At 35.5% G+C, this 20,064-nt stretch overlaps 1 protein-coding gene across 1 annotated transcript in view; it reads left to right on the top strand.

The window, feature by feature from the left end:
• Positions 1 to 20,064, top strand: part of LOC121373706 (mothers against decapentaplegic homolog 3-like) — a 60,498-nt gene that overhangs the window by 23,739 nt on the left and 16,695 nt on the right. Inside the window, exon 3 of the mRNA XM_041500443.1 lies at positions 15,821 to 16,014. Coding sequence (XP_041356377.1) covers positions 15,821 to 16,014 — 194 coding nt within the window. The remainder of the gene's footprint in view (positions 1 to 15,820; positions 16,015 to 20,064) is intronic.

The following is a 20,064-nucleotide window of genomic DNA, read 5'->3' as shown; positions in this document are numbered from 1 at the left end:
TATATATATATATACACTCTTCAAAAAAAGTAGGGAAACTGTAATAAGAATTTACAATTGCCAACATTGTAAGTTATATTAGCTGTGGGGAATGGTTATATGATAATAGTGAATTAATTGGGCAAACATTACAACCGGTAGTTCAGCATTACAGTAGGTTTTATGACCACCAAAGATCTTGAAGGACGATTGGGGTCAGAAGTGAAATTTGAATGTTGACATTTTTTTTATCAGTAAATCACAAATTCAAACAATAAAAATGACTAAAAACAAAACAATAACAACTGTATGATCAACAGAATGGAAAAGATTGACAAAAATAATGTTCCACAGTGATTAATGGACCTTCCTGGAAATTGTCAAAATCGAGAATGACACCTCACACACGTGTATGGGCAACTGCATGATGCTTGTACAAACTGTGGAATGTGTTTCAGTGTGTTGATAAACAGACCTGAACGTTCTTTACTAGGACATCTGTGGTCAAAACGTATGTTCGGTCTAATAGTTGATATTAACATTAATATTTCAGGTTCCCCTACTTTTATTGAAGAGTATATTTTTACACACCCAGGGTTTCTGCCAGAGGGTAAAACGGGTATAACATCATACCCAAATTTTTGTGCAGATTTGTTTATTAACCCAAACCCTAAACTTAACCCATTTTCTTTGTGGGGGGAGGGCCCCCCCCCCCCTTCCATATCCCCTGTTGACTGTGGTTGCATTGAATTTCATAGCACCACATCCCAAATTTTTTTTTTTTAACCCTCTGGCAGAAACCCAGAGCTCGAACGTAACAGTGGCAATGAGGGTAATTGCCGTCGCTGAGATACAGATTGCCGTTGGTCGGGGGACATCACCCACGGTACAAAAGTGCCATTGGTAAAGCTCCAGGCAATATATACCATTAGTATATTTAAAATATGTCTACATTCAGCAAAATAACCTTTCAGTCATCTGTTTGTTTCAAAAGTCTCTCTGTTTTTTAAACTGCCTGGATAGCTTTAAATTGCTGTAGGTAGGCCGTTTCACCCACCATAATTTTGTTTTAAATTGCTGTGGGTGACAAATTCCTTAGTTCAAGCCCTGGAAAACCTGACTACACAGTTTGCTAGAATCCACGTACAGGTAGGTGTGATCAGGATGATTTTTCTTGGGGACGAATAAATTTTCTCGGCTACATGTCCCTAAGACCAGTGAAATATTTTTAAATTTTTATTCCTGAGGGCATAGTCAAAGTTCAAGGTGCACCCAAGTTTTGATAGAGCAGTTAACATCACAAGTCCTTTCATTAGTGATAACAAAATGGTAGTGTCTTTTTTGTACAAAAAATGTAGTTTCATCTTGGCCAATTTTATTTCATCTAGTACCACTGTGTTAAGCAGCCTTGTGCTTGAAAACTGTATGGGGTACCTGTAAAAAAAAGTCTATGCAGAACTAGTGTATATAACTACTATATGCAAAACCAAAATCCAGCCTGTGCTGGTGCGGTATGCAAATTTGTTCATGACTATACATGTAATGCCCATAATTAATCCTTATTTAGTCATTAGAATAGTATGATGTTTGTTTGTGTCTTGTATGTTTTGCATCCAGTTCCGTATGTGGAATGTCTACATGCAATAAAGTTTTTATCTTATCTTTTATCATAGACGCTTAGTACCCGTTATCTCTGAAATGAGCAGCTTGACCCCCAATGTTTTCTGATTCACTTTAAGTGTGAGGGGTAGTAGCATTTATATCTGTGGCGTTTATGTCGATTGATACGCTGCAGGTAGGAGTTTTAGCCACATACATGTATGTTACTATTGTTGTCTATGGGATTTGATTTGGTGGCATACACCCTCTGAGAAGAGTCGAGGAGAAATCTACATACAGGGATCAAATTCTGCTCACTACTTGCCAAAATCTGAGAATCCCCTATTTCATGAACCACCTTAGTGTTTTTCCTAGCTTGTTTTAGCATGGTGCAGCACCATGTCTCAGTAGTCGAGCACCATCTTGACTTAATCAGCACCATGCCTCAATAGTCTGACACCATCTTGCCTTAATCAGCACCATGCCTCAATAGTCTAACACCATCTTGCCTTAATCAGCACCATACCTCAATAGTGTAGCACCATCTTGCCTTAATCAGCACCATGCCTCAATAGTCTAACACCATCTTGCCTTAATCAGCACCATGCCTCAATAGTCTAACACCATCTTGCCTTAATCAGCACCATGCCTCAATAGTCTAACACCATCTTGCCTTAATCAGCACCATGCCTCAATAGTGTAGCACCATCTTGCCATAATCAGCACCATGCCTCAATAGTCTAACACCATCTTGCCTTAATCAGCACCATGCCTCAATAGTCTAGCACCATCTTGCCTTAATCAGCACCATGTCTCAATAGTCTAACACCATCTTGCCTTAATCAGCACCATGCCTCAATAGTCTAACACCATCTTGCCTTAATCAGCACCATGCCTCAATAGTCTAGCACCATCTTGCCTTAATCAGCACCATGCCTCAATAGTCTAACACCATCTTGCCTTAATCAGCACCATGCCTCAATAGTCTAGCACCATCTTGCCTTAATCAGCACCATGCCTCAATAGTCTAACACAATCTTGCCTTAATCAGCACCATGCCTCAATAGTCTAGCACCATCTTGCCTTAATCAGCACCATGCCTCCATAGTCTAGCATCATCTTGCCTTAATCAGTACCATGCCTCCATAGTCTAACACCATCTTGCCTTAATCAGCACCATGCTGCCCTAAGATTAAACAAGTCTTTTTCACTAATTAATTCTAAAATTGCCTTTATAAAACACCCTAAAAAAGGTATTATTAATTAATAAAATATGCCTTTTATATCTTTTGCCATTCATTTATTAAAGCAAGCACATAAATTACATTAATGTTTATTTCAATTAGTTTTTGTGTATTTTTAATGAAAAACAAGTGCCCAGAAAATGGTGAAAATGCCCCAAAAGTATTTGGTCTACCATGCCTTGCCTAATTTCTAGGGAAGTCACTACACCTTAAGGGCAGACACATTTTTCTATACAAGAATCATGAGCCCCTCCACCCCCCACCACCAGAAAGAAAGAAATGCTTTATTTAACGACACACTCAACACATTTCATTTACGGTTATATGGTGTCAGACATATGGTTAAGAACCACACAGATTTTGAGAGGAAACCCGCTGTCACCACTACATGAACTACTCTTTCTGATTAGCAGCAAGGGATCTTTTATTTGCACTTCCTACAGGCAGGATAGCACAAACCATGGCCTTTGTTGAACCAGTTATGGATCACTGGTCAGTGCAAATGGTTTACACCTACCCATTGATCCTTGCGGAGCACTCACTCAGGGTTTGGAGTCGGTATCTGGATTAAAAATCCCATGCCTCGACTGGGATCCGAACCCAGTACCTACCAGCCTGTAAACCGATGGCCTAACCACGACGCCACCAAGGCCGGTCCCCCACCACCAAAACGGCCAACACCTTGTGTTCTTGCATACCGCTTTGTTGTTTTCAACCCCACCGTTGCATCCTCCCTGCTATTGCCTTTGAAAAGTTAAAGTTTCTTTTTGTTTAACAACACCACTAGAGCACTGATTTATTAATCATCATCTATTGGATGTCAAACATTTGGTAATATTGACATAGTCTTAGAGAAAAAAACCCTACTTATTTCCATTAGTAGCATGGGATCGTTTATATGCACCATCCCACAGACAGGATAGCACATACCACTGCCTTTGTCAATTGATATACCAGTCGTGGTGCACTGCATGGCTGGAGTGAGAAAAATAGCTCAATGGGCCCACCAACGGGGATTGATCCTGGACCGACCGCGCATTAGACAAGCACTTTACCACTGGGCTACATTCCGTCCCATTTCACAAACAGGATAGCACATACCACAGCCTTTGATATGACAAAAATAGACCAATGGGTCCACCGATGGGGATTGATCCTAGAATGACCTCGCATTAGACAAGCACTTTACCACTGGGCTACATTCCGCTCCATCCCACAGACAGGATAGCACATACCACAGCCATTGATATACCAGTTGTGTTGCACTGCATGGCTGGAGTGAGAAAAATAGCTCAATGGGCCCACCGACAGGGATTGATCCTGGACCGACCGCGCATTAGACAAGCACTTTACCACTGGGCTACATTCCGTCCCATTCCACAGACAGGATAGCACATACCACAGCCTTCGATATGAGAAAAATAGACCAATGGGCCCACCGACAGGGATTGATCCTAGAATGACCATGCATTAGACAAGCACTTTACCACTGGGCTACGTCCCACCCCATCCCACAGACAGAATAGCACATACCACAGCCTTTGATATGAGAAAAATAGCTAAATAGAAAAATCCACTGACAGGGATCGATCCTGGACCGACCACGCATTAGACAAGCACTTTACCACAGGGCTACATCCCACCACATCTGACAGACATGATAGCACATACCACAGCCTTTGAAATCAGATGTGAACTTGTGCTCCTCTGTTTGCATCACCCCTCTCATTTTTTTCTTCTTTTTTTTCCCCCACACCACCCCCTCTGATTCTTCCCCTATATTATAAGAAGAATATTTACTCCCCACCTTTTTGTTTTCACCTCCCCTCCCTTGATCTCCTCTGGCAATGTAAGTTCTGGATGGAAAACCCCATGCCTGTTGATTATGTAATGCCACATGTCCTGTTGGGCAGATATGGGAGGGTAAGGGGAGGGAGAGTGTGTCCTTTATCTGACCCTCCACCCCTGCTGAGAACCCAGTGTGTCTACAGAATCAAGTATGTATGTACTACTGTTCTGGTTTGAACTGGTTCCCTGATTTGCAGACCAGCAGCTCACATCACTGTGTGTGTGTGTCTAAAACTAGGTCACGTTTTGTCTGGGTCACTGTGAACAACAAGCCGTTGAGACACCAGGCTAGTGAATTGCAGCAGTCCAGACGGGTGTTTTTTTTCTCTTTTTCTTTCTTTTTAAATTCCTCACCTTTTGCAGAGCTCTACTACCTCACGTTTATAACTTGTTCTCTGTTGGGTTTTTTACAATTTGTTTATATATCTGTTAAAAATATTGAGGTGTTTTATATATTTTTTCAAAGATAGAGATATATTTTAGATATATTTATTTATATATATACATGTGTCTTTTTGTGGGAAGTCTGTGACTGGATATTAACACAGACACCGTGTGTTGGCGGATATAAGGATGTTTACTTTCTATCGTTGTTTGCTGTTAAGTGATGAATTTCAAGGTGAGTGTACGTGTGTGTGTGTGTGTGTGTGTTGTTGTTAGTTAAAAAAGGGGAAATAGAAATTTCCCGCTTTAGCTTCACCCCACGTTCTGGTTGGCGGGTTTGAAGCATTCATGTTGAATTAATTTGGGTTTTATTTTTTTTAGTAATTTTTTTTTTTTTTTAAAGTGGACAAATAGGGGAAATCATTGGTGTTGGCGTGGTGAAGGGGAGGGGGGAATGATGCATGGTGAACGTCTGTGAAGGGGAGGGGAGGGGGAATGATACACGGTGAACGTCTGTTACAGTCGGTTCACGAGACTGGAGGAAAAAATGTGTCATATTTATTTTAAGCCTTGTAAGTCTTGTCAAAAACATTCTCTCTACATTCATGTTTTAAAGTGACAGTCCTGAGTTTGCTGCAATTTTTAAGATGTTATCGACTAACAGAGACTTTTTGACGACTGTAATTACATATCAAATATATTTTTCTGCATAAAATATTAATGGCTGTATATTAAATGTGTTTCTGATCGTTCTAATATTTGTACTAGGTTAAATTTCATTTTATTTCCTAAAAAAGATTTTTTCGTATACATGTACGAAATTATTTGAAGACAAAATCCAGTTTGGGCTTCTTATAAATATTAAGATGACCAGAAACACATTGAATATACAGACACTGATATTCTAAACAAGAAAATATTTTTAATATGTAAGTTTAATCGTAGAAATATTTTAATAGTCGGAAACATCTTACAATGCAGTTTAAAAACCCTTTAAATAAAATTGTATAGTAATAAAACAAATAATTATGATAATAAATTTTTTTTTAAAGTTTTTATATTAAACAAGTGTGACATTGTTTTCTCAACTCCCCTCTCAATCTCTCTATTCTGTAACAGCCATAACGATTTATTTAGTAAGATTTTATTTATTTCAGATTTGTATATTAGGCCTATTGGTTATTCATTTGAATCTTGTTATAATTCAAACGTGTATTTTTTTTTTATAGGATTGAAATTAAAAACCCCAGTTATTAGCTTTTTTATGTTTCAGAAAAGTAAATGGTTAAAATTGCAAAAAAAAATAAAAAGATTTTTTTAAATTCAAAAAGTTTTAGTTCATCAAAGATAAACTTCTTTGAGGGCCAAATTTACAAAGCTAGTTTCTCGTAAATGCAGGCCAAAAATTCTGTGGTTTATTTAAAAAAATTTGCATCTTTACTTTTGTTGTCCTCATAACCTGACTAAATTCAGACAATAATTTTTTATAAAAACATAAGTGATGTGCAGTTAACTGTGGAATCAGTTTGGTTTCGATTATAGAAGAAAAACCGAAACCTTGGAAATGGGGAAAAACACTGTACTTCGGTTTTCCAAATTTGTTCCGCTCATGCGAAACAGGCAAAACTATTCCTACTAGACGAATCAATACCCAATACCCACTTCTGATACTAACCTGATGAACTGACTTATATTTTTGCGTAAAATGTCAATAAAAACCAAAATGAAAACCGAAACTCTACTCTTTGGTCAGAACAAAAACAGGAAACAGAAACAGAAGCCAAATTTCACAACCACACATCAGTAAAAAAAAAACCCATTCATTGACAGAAAATTTCATGTCCTGGGAAAAATTAAAAAATGTTCAGGAAATGTTTATGAATTTTAAGGAGTTTTTCAAATGTAAAACCTCTGATGTAATTACTCGCATGCAACAAATAAACAGGCTTTGTAACTTCGGCTATGACTGTTTCGCTAAGTTTTATCATTTAAAGGCAAAATTAAATAGAGAAGAAATATCCTCATCTTGAGAAAACAATATTAGTTATTCTGGTCAGTATATTAGCATTTATTTTAAAGAACCATCCTCATTATTGTGTGGGACGTAGCTCAGTGGTACAGCACTCACCTGATGCGTGATCGATCTAGGATCAATTCCCATCGGTGGGCCCATTGGACTATTTCTCGTTCTAACTAGTGCAGCATGACTGGTATATCAAACACCGTGGTATGTACTATCCTGTTTGTGGGATGGTGCATATAAAAGATCCTTTGCTGCTAATCGAAAAGTGGCAACACCGGGTTTCCTCTCTCAGTATCTGTGTGGTCCTTAATCATATGTCCGACGCCATATAACCGTAAATAAAATGTGTTGAGTGCATCGTTAAATAAAATACGTCCTTCCTGCTCCTTATTGTGGATGCTACCAGTGTACACTCCTTATTGTGGATGCTACCAGTGTACACTCCTTATTGTGGATGCTACCAGTGTACACTCCTTATTGTGGATGCTACCAGTGTACACTCCTTATTGTGGATGCTACCAGTGTACACTCCTTATTGTGGATGCTACCAGTGTACACTCCTTATTGTGGATGCTACCAGTGTACACTGACCGTGTGCCACATTTCGGTGTGATCTTCTACAGCTAGGGGGTGGGACGTAGTCCAGTAGTGAAAGCACTCGCTTGATGCGCGGTTGGTTCGAGATCAATCCCCGTCGGTGGGCCCATTGGGACTATATATATGCATCTTCCCACAGACAGGAGATGGGACGTAGTCCAGTGGTGAAAGCACTTGTTTGATGCGCGGTCGGTTTCAGATCGATCCCCGTCGGTGGGCACATTGGGACTATATATATGCATCTTCCCACAGACAGGAGATGGGACATAGTCCAGTGGTGAAAGCACTCGCTTGATGCGCGGTCGGTTCGAGATCGATCCCCGTCGGTGGGCACATTGGGACTATATATATGCATCTTCCCACAGACTGGAGATGGGACGTAGCCCAGTGGTGAAAGCACTCGCTTGATGTGCGGTCGGTTTCAGATTGATCCCCGTCGGTGGGCACTTTGGGACTATATATATGCATCTTCCCACAGACAGGAGATGGGACGTAGTCCAGTGGTGAAAGCACTCGCTTGATGCGCGGTCGGTTCGAGATCAATCCCCGTTGGTGGGCACATTAGGCTGTCTCGTTCCAGCCAGTGCACCACAACTGGTATATCAAAGACCGTGGTATGTGCTATCCTGTCTGGGATGGTGCATATAAAAGATCCCTTGCTTCTAATGGAAAATGGAGCGGGTTTCTTCTCTAAGACTATATGTCAAAATTACCAAAGGTTTGACATCCAATAGCCAATGATTAATAAATCAATGTGCTCTAGTGGTGTCATTAAACAAAAACAAACTCATCTAAAACTGATGAAAAAGTATATTAGAATCGTTAAAATTCTATCCAGAATTAATTTAATTTATTTTTAGACATTTTGATTTTTATACAAAATTTAAAAATATACTTGCATGCACCTTGATAATTTTGTATTGTATTGTGGTTTTACCCACAGCTCTTTACACTGTGTTGTGTACTAAATTTTCTCATCTTCAGGACAGAACTACCCCATGAAAGAAAGCCATGTAAGAAATTTCTATCTTACATGGGATATCACGCGCTTGCGTTTAACATGACGTTGTTGGTAATATATGACATCATATTAATGTGAGATGGTGACGTGAGGTCATTAGACACAGTTTTAAATTAACATTCTGTTATTAAAACCTTCATTATAAAAAATATATCTTGTTATTATAAAAGATATCTTGTTAACCTTGACCTTGCTTATGTTTCTGGGGACAATAAAAAAAAAATATATAAAAAAAAAAGAAAACAAAAAGATATCTTGTTAATTTGTAGTGTTAAATTTTATTTAACACATGAAACAAACACTGCAAATATGGTAATGTAGTTTATTTATGATAAAATGGTCAAATAAAAAAGTTACTTGTTCAGCCATCTTTTTCTGTTCATGTAAAATAATGGTTTATTTACCGAATGAGTGAGAGGGAAAAAAAAAGACTCCATCATATGCGGTCATGTGGGATAGAAAAAGTACACCCTTGGTGATGAAAATTTCGACCATGGAACTTGGCAAGCCTCATCCCTGGATAGAAATTTTCACCACCTCGGGTGTTCTTTTTCTATCTCACATGACCACATATGATGGAGTCTTATAATATTTTATTTTAAATTTAATTCTTTCCATATACATGCATGTAGGTTACTTCCATGTGTCTTTGTTTGACACCCAATAATCGATGTGAATTTTAAATTTAATTCTATCCATATACATTCATGTAGGTTACTTCCATGTGTCTTTGTTTGACACCCAATAATCGATGTGAATTTTAAATTTAATTCTGTCCATATACACTTCCATGTGTCTTTGTTTGACACCCAATAATCGATGTGAATTTTAAATTTAATTCTGTCCATATTCATGTAGGTTACTTCCATGTGTCTTTGTTTGACACCCAATAATCGATGTGAATTTTAAATTTAATTCTATCCATATACATTCATGTAGGTTACTTCCATGTGTCTTTGTTTGCCACCCAATAATCGATGTGAATTTTAAATTTAATTCTATCCATATACATTCATGTAGGTTACTTCCATGTGTCTTTGTTTGCCACCCAATAATCGATGTGAATTTTAAATTTAATTCTATCCATATACATTCATGTAGGTTACTTCCATGTGTCTTTGTTTGCCACCCAATAATCGATGTGAATTTTAAATTTAATTCTGTCCATATACATTCATGTAGGTTACTTCCATGTGTCTTTGTTTGCCACCCAATAATCGATGTGAATTTTAAATTTAATTCTATCCATATACATTCATGTAGGTTACTTCCATGTGTCTTTGTTTGCCACCCAATAATCGATGTGAATTTTTTTAAATTTAATTCTATCCATATACATTCATGTATGTCCATATACATTCATGTTACTTCCATGTGTCTTTGTTTGCCACCCAATAATCGATGTGAATTTTAAATTTAATTCTGTCCATATACATTCATGTAGGTTACTTCCATGTGTCTTTGTTTGCCACCCAATAATCGATGTGAATTTTAAATTTAATTCTGTCCATATACATTCATGTAGGTTACTTCCATGTGTCTTTGTTTGCCACCCAATAATCGATGTGAATTTTAAATTTAATTCTGTCCATATACATTCATGTAGGTTACTTCCATGTGTCTTTGTTTGCCACCCAATAATCGATGTGAATTTTAAATTTAATTCTGTCCATATACATTCATGTAGGTTACTTCCATGTGTCTTTGTTTGCCACCCAATAATCGATGTGAATTTTAAATTTAATTCTGTCCATATACATTCATGTAGGTTACTTCCATGTGTCTTTGTTTGCCACCCAATAATCGATGTGAATTTTAAATTTAATTCTATCCATATACATTCATGTAGGTTACTTCCATGTGTCTTTGTTTGCCACCCAATAATCGATGTGAATTTTAAATTTAATTCTGTCCATATACATTCATGTAGGTTACTTCCATGTGTCTTTGTTTGCCACCCAATAATCGATGTGAATTTTATGCTGGGGTGTCATTTAAAGGGACATACTCTAGTTTTTTAACACTATGGCATATTTTTTACTATTATAACCGTTTTCGATAACTGAAATCATTCTTTACTTAGATTTTATGGTTTACATTATCAATTTCCGTACTTTCAAAGTGTTTTTGGTTATCCTGGTGTTTCTAATATCACAAAATGCATTTCTCATATTTTTAAAAACACTCATGCATCTGAGTAGTAACGCATGTAATATGGAGTCGAGTTTTAGTCTATATTTAGAGGGTATTTCACCATTTCGAAATCACGGACTCATGTTTCACTCAATTGTAACTTTATCCAAATGTGTTACAGGTTTGTGGATTAACTAAACTTAATGTTAATTTTCACAGGTTGAAACTGGGGTCTGTCCCTTTAAACATTAATTCATTCATTCCGTAGCCCAGTGGTAAAGTGGCACAGTCGGTCTAGGATTGATTCCCATCGGTGGACCCATTGGGCTATTTCTCATTCCAGCCAGTGTTCAACAACTGGTGTAACAAAGGCCGTGGTATGTACTATCCTATCTGTGGGATTGTGCATATAAAAGATCCCTTGCTGTTAATCGAAAAGAGTAGTCCATGAAGTGACGACAGCAGGTTTTCTTGCTCAATATCTATGTGGTCCTTAACCATATGTCTGATGCCATATAACCCTAAAAAAAATGTGTTGAGTGTGTCATTAAATAAACAATTTCATTCATTCATTTTCATTCATTCATTCATGGTCAGTGTATTAAATGTAATCTTGTTTTAATTAACCGATATCGTTTTAAACTCACAAAGATGAAAGCAAAATTTTAAGTTCTGTTTTTTAATTAATTTCTTGATAAAAATAAACACCGTTTAAAACCCCAAGGAAATTTTCTCAACCTTCTGTCAACCAAATGTTGACTTCGTCAGGAGAAAAGCAAACACAAAAAGAAGAATGCAGTATTGAAAGCAAGTATTAAAACTGTGAAATGAAGAACTAAAAGTGATGGATATCTTCAAACGCATATAATTATTATACAACAGAACATTACATTTTCTACTGAAAAGACAGTTATAATAATTAATTTAATACAAAAAAATAAATTTCTTTTATATCTGTTACAATTTAAAGCCATAACATAGCCAAAGCCTTAGCAGCATGTGTTTGTTTATTTAACAATTGACAACAAGAATGAATTTTTGTTTTTTTTAAATCAAAGAAAGAAAGAAAGAAATGTTTTATTTAACGACGCACTCAACACATTTTATTTATGCTTATATGGCGTCAGACATATGGTTAAGGACCACACAGATTTTGAGAGGAAACCTGCTGTCGCCACTACATGGGCTACTCTTTCCGATTAGCAGCAAGGGATCTTTTATTTGCGCTTCCCACAGGCAGGATAGCACAAACCATGGCCTTTGTTGAACCAGTTATGGATCACTGGTCGGTGCAAGTGGTTTACACCTACCCATTGAGCCTTGCGGAGCACTCACTCAGGGTTTGGAGTCTGTATCTGGATTAAAAATGCCATGCCTCGACTGGGATCCGAACCCAGTACCTACCAGCCTGTAGACCGATGGCCTACCACGATGCCACCGAGGCCGGTCACTTTTTAAATGATGTGCACACTATGAGTGACATTTTTCATGCTTTATCATTTACTACAAGTTATTTATTTCTCAGCCGATTGTTTTCTAAACTGGACACAAAAATAGTTGTTTGTGTTTTTTTATATTTCCAAAACACTTTTACTTTTCTTCTTACGTCATACAAAACTGAAATTATTTAATAAAAAAACCCTCGTCTAGTTAATGGTGTAGTTAATGTTTTTTGTCTCTGCAGAGCCTCAACAAATACCAATTAACATAAACTCGGTTGATATTTTCCATTTAAAAAAACCAGTGACAAATCCTCTATATTTTATATGTAATTTTTTAAATTTTGTTTTTAAAAAGTTTAAATATTTGTATTATGATTTAATACATATTTTTAGAAATAACTCTTTTATCCAAAAATGTTAAGAACATGAACAAGAAGTTTAAACATAAATTAATACATTTACGATATTACACTTACCAGTACAGATCACTTTAAGTCGTCATTATTTATGGTTGGTGAAAAGTACCTAAAGACAAATTATAGAAATATTATATAAATTAACATTCAGTTTTTACTATAATGAGGGACAGTGGTGTGGTACTTGTTTAAAATCATTATAACAATGCAATAAACATTGTATTTCCACTAATCATTTAAGTAAAATGCTCATTACTGACATTGTGTGAAATATACCTGAATTATAGCCATTTCCATAAGTAACTTAATTTATCCTATAACTTACCCATCATATCCATGTCATAAACCCATGTGATAATTTACTTTATTAGCCCGGTTAATAATGGTATGCAAATTTGCAAGGTCTCGAGGTAATGTGTTGTCGTGGATGGGTTATTTGCTTACAAGCCATCAAGACCCGTGTACTTGAGCATAACGTTTTTAAAGATTTGTTTAAAATGCGTGACGTCAAACTAATCTCTGTTAATCGTGATGACGTCATATCATCGATGGTGGCGACTTTAGTACTGTGATTTACTAAAACATTAATTAAATTGTTAATTTAGAAGTGTTATAGGATAAATAGATTTCACTACTCATGTTTTTTAATATGAGCCTCGACAAATACCGATTAACATAGACTCGGTTGATATTTTCCATATTAAAAAATACTCGTGACGAATCCTCTATGTACATAACATTTATTAATTGCATAAAAATAAACCTTTAAAGGGACATTCCTGAGTTTGCTGCAATGTTTAAGATGTTATTGACTAACAGAGACTTTTTAATGACTGTAATTACATATCAAATATATTTTTCTGCATAAAATACTAGTGGCTGTATATTAAACATATTTCTGATCGTTAAACTATTTGTACTAGGTTAAATTTCATTTTAAATTTTCTAAAATATATTTTTTTCATACGTATGAAATTATTTGAAGACAAAATCCAGTTTGGGCTTCTTACAAATATTAAGACGACCAGAGACACATTGAATATACAGACACTAATATTCTAAACAAGAAAATATATTTAATATCTAAGTGTAATCGTAGAAATATTGTATTAGTTGAAAACATCTTACAATGCAGCAAACTCAGGAATGTCCCTTTAAAGTGTACTCTTGTTACCAAACGTTTAGTGCACAAACATTCAAAACTAACTGATACATTTATTGTTTATATAATTAATGGTCTTTTCGTTGCTCTGACACATGCAGGGTTTTTGCCAGAGGGTAAAACAGGTAAAAGGCAATATCCCCCAAAATATATTTGGATATTGCTCCATATTCAAAAAGTTTGCAGATTTAAAATATTCTTTTTAGTTGACTTTTTCACAGAATTAATGATTACCATTTTGACATGTGTGTATTGTTGTATGGTACTTCAGTCATAAAAAATTTGTGTTTAACGACACCACTAGAGCACATTGATAAATTAGTCCGTGGCTGTTGAATGTCAGTTCCTAAACATTTGGTCATTCCTCTCAATATCTGTGTGGTCCTTAACCCTATGTCTGACGCCATATAACCGTAAATAAAATGTGTTGAGTGCGTCATTAAATAAATCATTCTAACACGCAGTCATCAGAGGAGACCCACTACATTTTTCCTAATGCAGCAAGGGATCTTTTATATGTACTTTCACACAGAGAGAAAAGCACATACCATGGCCTTTGACCAGTTGTGTTGCACTGGTTGGAACGGGAAAAAACCCAGTCAGTTGAATGGATGCACTGGATCTCCTGTGATGACTACGAGTCAGAATTACCAAATGTTTGACAACCAATAGCTGATGCTTAAAGGGACAGACCCTAGTTTCAACCCGTGAAAATTAACACTACTTAAGTTTAGTTAAAGGGACATACCCTAGTTTCAACCCGTGAAAATTAACACTACTTAAGTTTAGTTAAAGGGACATACCCTAGTTTCAACCCGTGAAAATTAACACTACTTAAGTTTAGTTAAAGGGACAGACCCTCGTTTCAACCCGTGAAAATTAACACTACTTAAGTTTAGTTAAAGGGACAGACCCTCGTTTCAACCCGTGAAAATTAACACTACTTAAGTTTAGTTAAAGGGACATACCCTAGTTTCAACCCGTGAAAATTAACACTACTTAAGTGTTTAGTTAAAAGGACAGACCCTAGTTTCAACCCGTGAAACTTAACACTACTTAAGTTTAGTTAATCTACAAACCTGTATCACATTTGGATAAAGAAAGAAATGTTTTATTTAACGACGCACTCAACACATTGTATTTATGGTTATATGGCGTAGTTGTCAGACATATGGTTAAGGACCACACAGATATTGAGAGAGGAAACCCGCTGTCGCCACTTCATGGACTACTTTTTTTGATTAGCAGCAAGGGATCTTTTATATGCACCACCCCACGGACAGGGTAGTACATACCACAGCCTTTGATATACCAGTCGTGGTGCACTGGCTGGAACGAGAAATAGCCCGATGGGGATCGATTCCACACCGACCGCGCATCAAGCGAGCGCTGTACCACTGCACAGACACCAGGTTGTACCACTGGGCTACGTATCCCCCCTCATTTGGATAAAGTTACAATTGAGTGAAACATTAAATCTGTGACTTTGAAATGGTGAAATACCCTCTAAAAATAGACTAAAACTCGATTCCATAGTTGTTACTTCTCAGACGCACGTGCGTTTTTAAAAATATGAGAAATGCATGTTGTGATATTAAAAATACCGGGATGACCAAAAACACTTCGAATGTACGGAAATGGGTAATCTAACTAATACAAATCTAAGTAAAGTATGATTTCAGTTATCAAAAACGGCTATAATAGTTACAAATATTCTTTAATGTTTAAAACCTAGAGTATATATGTCCCTTTGTTTAAAATCATGTGTGTTTATTTTCAGATCTTTAGATGGACGTTTGCAGGTTTCTCACCATCAAGGCCTTCCCCATGTCATATACTGTCACCTGTGTTTAAAATCATGTGTGTTTATTTTCAGATCTTTAGATGGACGTTTGCAGGTTTCTCACCGTAAAGGCCTTCCCCATGTCATATACTGTCGCCTGTGTTTAAAATCATGTGTGTTTATTTTCAGATCTTTAGATGGACGTTTGCAGGTTTCTCACCGTAAAGGCCTTCCCCATGTCATATACTGTCGCCTGTGGCGCTGGCCGGACCTCAACAGTCACCAAGAGTTACGGGCCATTGACCGGTGCGAGTACGCGTTTATTCTGAAGAAGGACGAAGTATGCGTCAATCCGTTTCACTACACGAGAGTTGAACCCCCAGGTGAGATGGAGATTAAAAGTTATTTGGTGCAGTAATACCATTATTTATTAGTGTCATAATATTACTTTTTATTATTCACCTGTTGTCATAATATTATTATTTATTACTCAACTGGTGTCGTAATATTATTATTTATTACTCACCTGGTGTCGTAATAATATTATTTATTACTCACCTGGTATAGTAATAATATTAATTACTCACCTGTTGTAATAATAATATTTATTACTCACTTGGTGTCATAATAATAATATTTATTACTCACCTGTTGTAATATAATTATTTAATACTCACCTGTTGTAGTAATATTATTTATTACCTGTTGTAATATTATTATTTATTACTCACCTGTTGTAGTAATATTATTTATTACACACCTGTTGTAATATTTATTACTCACCTGTTGTAATAATATTATTTATTACTCACCTGTTGTCGTAATATTATTCATTACTAACCTGTTATTGTAATATTATTATCTATTACTCACCTGTTGTAGTAATATTATTATTTATTACTCACCTGGTGTCGTAATATTATTTATTACTCACCTGTTGTCGTAATAATCTTATTTATTACTCACCTTTTGTCGTAATATTATTCATTACTCACCTGTTGTAATAATATTATTTATTACTCACCTGGTGTCGTAATAATATTATTTATTACTCACCTGGTATAGTAATAATATTAATTACTCACCTGTTGTAATAATATTTATTACTCACTTGGTGTCATAATAATCTTTATTACTCACCTGTTGTAATATAATTATTTATTACTCACCTGGTGTAATAATGTTATTTATTACTCATCTGGTGTCGTAGTATTATTATTTATTACTCACCTGGTGTTGTATTATTATTATTATTTATTACTCACCTGGTGTTGTAATAATCTTATTTATTACTCACCTTTTGTCGTAATATTATTCATTACTCACCTGTTGTAATAATATTATTTATTACTCACCTGGTGTCGTAATAATATTATTTATTACTCACCTGGTATAGTAATAATATTAATTACTCACCTGTTGTAATAATAATATTTATTACTCACTTGGTGTCATAATAATCTTTATTACTCACCTGTTGTAATATAATTATTTATTACTCACCTGGTGTAATAATGTTATTTATTACTCACCTGTTGTCGTAATATTATTTATTACTCACCTGTTGTAATAATATTATTTATTACTCATCTGTTGACGTAATAATATTATTTATTACTCACCTGTTGTAATAATATTATTTATTACTAACCTGTTGTCGTAATAATATTATTCATTACTCACCTGTTGTCGTAATATTATTATTTATTACTCACCTGTTGTCATATTATTTATTACTCACCTGTTGTCGTAATATTATTATTTATTACTTACCTGATGTAATATTATTATTTATTACTTACCTGGTGTTGTAATATTATTATTTATTACTCACCTGGTGTCGTAATATTATTTATTACTCACCTGTTGTCGTAATATTATTATTTATTACTGACCTGATGTAATATTATTATTTATTACTCACCTGATGTAATATTATTATTTATTACTCACCTGGTGTCGTAATAATATTATTTATTACTCATCTGGTATCGTAGTATTATTATTTATTACTCACCTGGTGTCGTATTATTTATTACTCACCTGTTGTCGTAATATTATTTATTACTCACCTGGTGTCATAATATTATCATTTATTACTCACCTGGTGTCATATTATTTTTTACTCGCCTGGTGTCGTAATAATCTTATTTATTACTCACCTTTTGTCGTAATATTATTCATTACTCACCTGTTGTCATATTATTATTATTTATTACTCACCTGTTGTAATAATATTATTTATTACTCACCTGTTGTCATATTAGTATTTATTACTCACCTGTTGTAGTATTTATTACTCACCTGTTGTCATAATAATATTATTTATTACTCACCTGGTGTCGTAATAATATTATTTATTACTCACCTGGTATAGTAATAATATTAATTACTCACATGTCATAATAATAATATTTATTACTCACCTAGTGTCGTAATACTATTTATTACTCACCTGTTGTAATATTATTATTTATTACTCCCCTGTTGTAATAATATTATTTATTACTCACCTGGTGTTGTAATATTTTTTATTACTCACCTGGTGTAATATTGTTATTTATTAATCACATAGTTCAAGATATAGAAGTTAAGGTAAGGTAAGGTGGAGATCAAAACAGCAATTCAGTGTCGTAATATCATTATTTACTACACACCTGTTATAGTAATATTATTTTTATTATTCACTTGGTGTCCTTATTTACTACACACATAGTTCAAGATATTCAGGGAAATAGAACCTGTATGACAGACGTGTCGTAATGGTTTCACATTCATAGCGAATGATGTAATTTATGGATGTGACATCATAACTTAATGCAGCTTCCCCAGTCTTAACTGCCCGGGATTCCACCAGAGGGTAAAACGGGTATGGCGCCATATTCAAATTTTTTGTTTTAAAGTTAACACTGACACTAATCGATTACCAAAATTACGCCATTTCGGAAAACAATGTCATTTCATCAATGCCTTTTGGTTACATTTGAGATGGTCTTAGTTTGTTAGTCATAAAAATAATATTTTGGATAATTAAGAAATGTTTACATTCTCGTGTGAATCGTACTGATTTTACGAAAAACTCATGTCACGATTCATGTATCACCCTCGCTCTCGCTCAGGCGATACAAAAATCCTGACACTTGTTTTCGTAAAATCAATACATAACACAATCTCGTATAATAATCTCTATGTACTCTCACCTGTTGAAAAACAAAATCCATTAATTTCCGGTATTAATGTCACTGTAGGGGTGCAATTTAGCTCAGTCAGTTGAGTGATCGCTTGAGGTGCTTGCATTGCAAGTTTGAAACATCTTGATGGATCCATTCATCTGATTGTTTTGGGGGGTTTTTTTCTTATTTTAATGGGTGCACCAAAACTGGTCAAAGGCCGTGGTATGTGCTTACCTGTCTGTGTGAAAGTGCATACACACACACACACACATACATACAATTTCATGGTGTTTGTTTGAGTATAATTTTTATGTCGACAAGCGAAATGCAAATTGACATAAAAATCGTGTTTTATGCAGGGATTGAAATTCATTTAAAAAAAATTGGAAAGCAATCTTTGCTTCTCATATTTTAATTGGGAGGCAAATGTTTAAAATTGAGAATCAGTTCTAGAGTTCTATTATTTTACACTCGGAACTTCTCGGCTGATAAGCTAAGTTCAGCCAGTAGTTTTTTTTGCTAATGTTCACAAGCCTAGTTTTTACGCTACATGTTAAACCGAATGACCACTCTGAGAACCAGTCTAAATAGTTCACGACATTTGCATCACTCTCTGTCACTGAACTCTGAGTTGAAAAACCCGAATGACTTTCGGGAATGTTGTTGGTAGATATTTCTTCCATTATTGGTGTGTGTACCGATGTGAAATAGCCGCGTCCACAGTGTCGATACAAATGTAGTAATGTTTTAAAATATTTTAAGTTCTGCCATTAAAATGCAGAAAACGCATGACAAAGGCGAATCAAGAATTCTGGGAAATACTGGAAACGATTTTTAGAAATAAGATGGAAAGCAAAAGCTGCTTGTGAAATGGATTATTGGAAAGTATTTGGTGCGTTTTGAGTGGCAATTGCCACCTGCCAAATTCGAGCTTTGATTATACAGTCAAACCTGTCCTAACGGCCACCTGTAATCAGCGGTCACCTGTCTTAAGCGGCCACTTTTTTCCCACCAAAACGATTTATAATGCAAATGCACATGTAATAAGCAGTCACCTGCGGATCTCAAATCGCTAAAGTACCTGTATTAAGCAGCCATATTAAATGTTTACTATTAGACAAATGGGATATTTTAACAACAGCGATAAGGTGCAGCAAATAACCCATCATCACTCTTTCAGGAATACTAGTACCCATTCAGTCCCGACATCTCTACTGTGTATCAATTAAGAAAGTATGACTGCAATGCATCTAATTGCCT

This window comes from Gigantopelta aegis, chromosome 5 (genome assembly GCF_016097555.1).
Source record: "Gigantopelta aegis isolate Gae_Host chromosome 5, Gae_host_genome, whole genome shotgun sequence".
Lineage (NCBI taxonomy): Eukaryota > Metazoa > Mollusca > Gastropoda > Neomphalida > Peltospiridae > Gigantopelta > Gigantopelta aegis.
The sequence above is the reverse complement of the archived record's forward strand: the minus strand, read 5'-3'. Positions and strand labels throughout refer to the sequence as shown.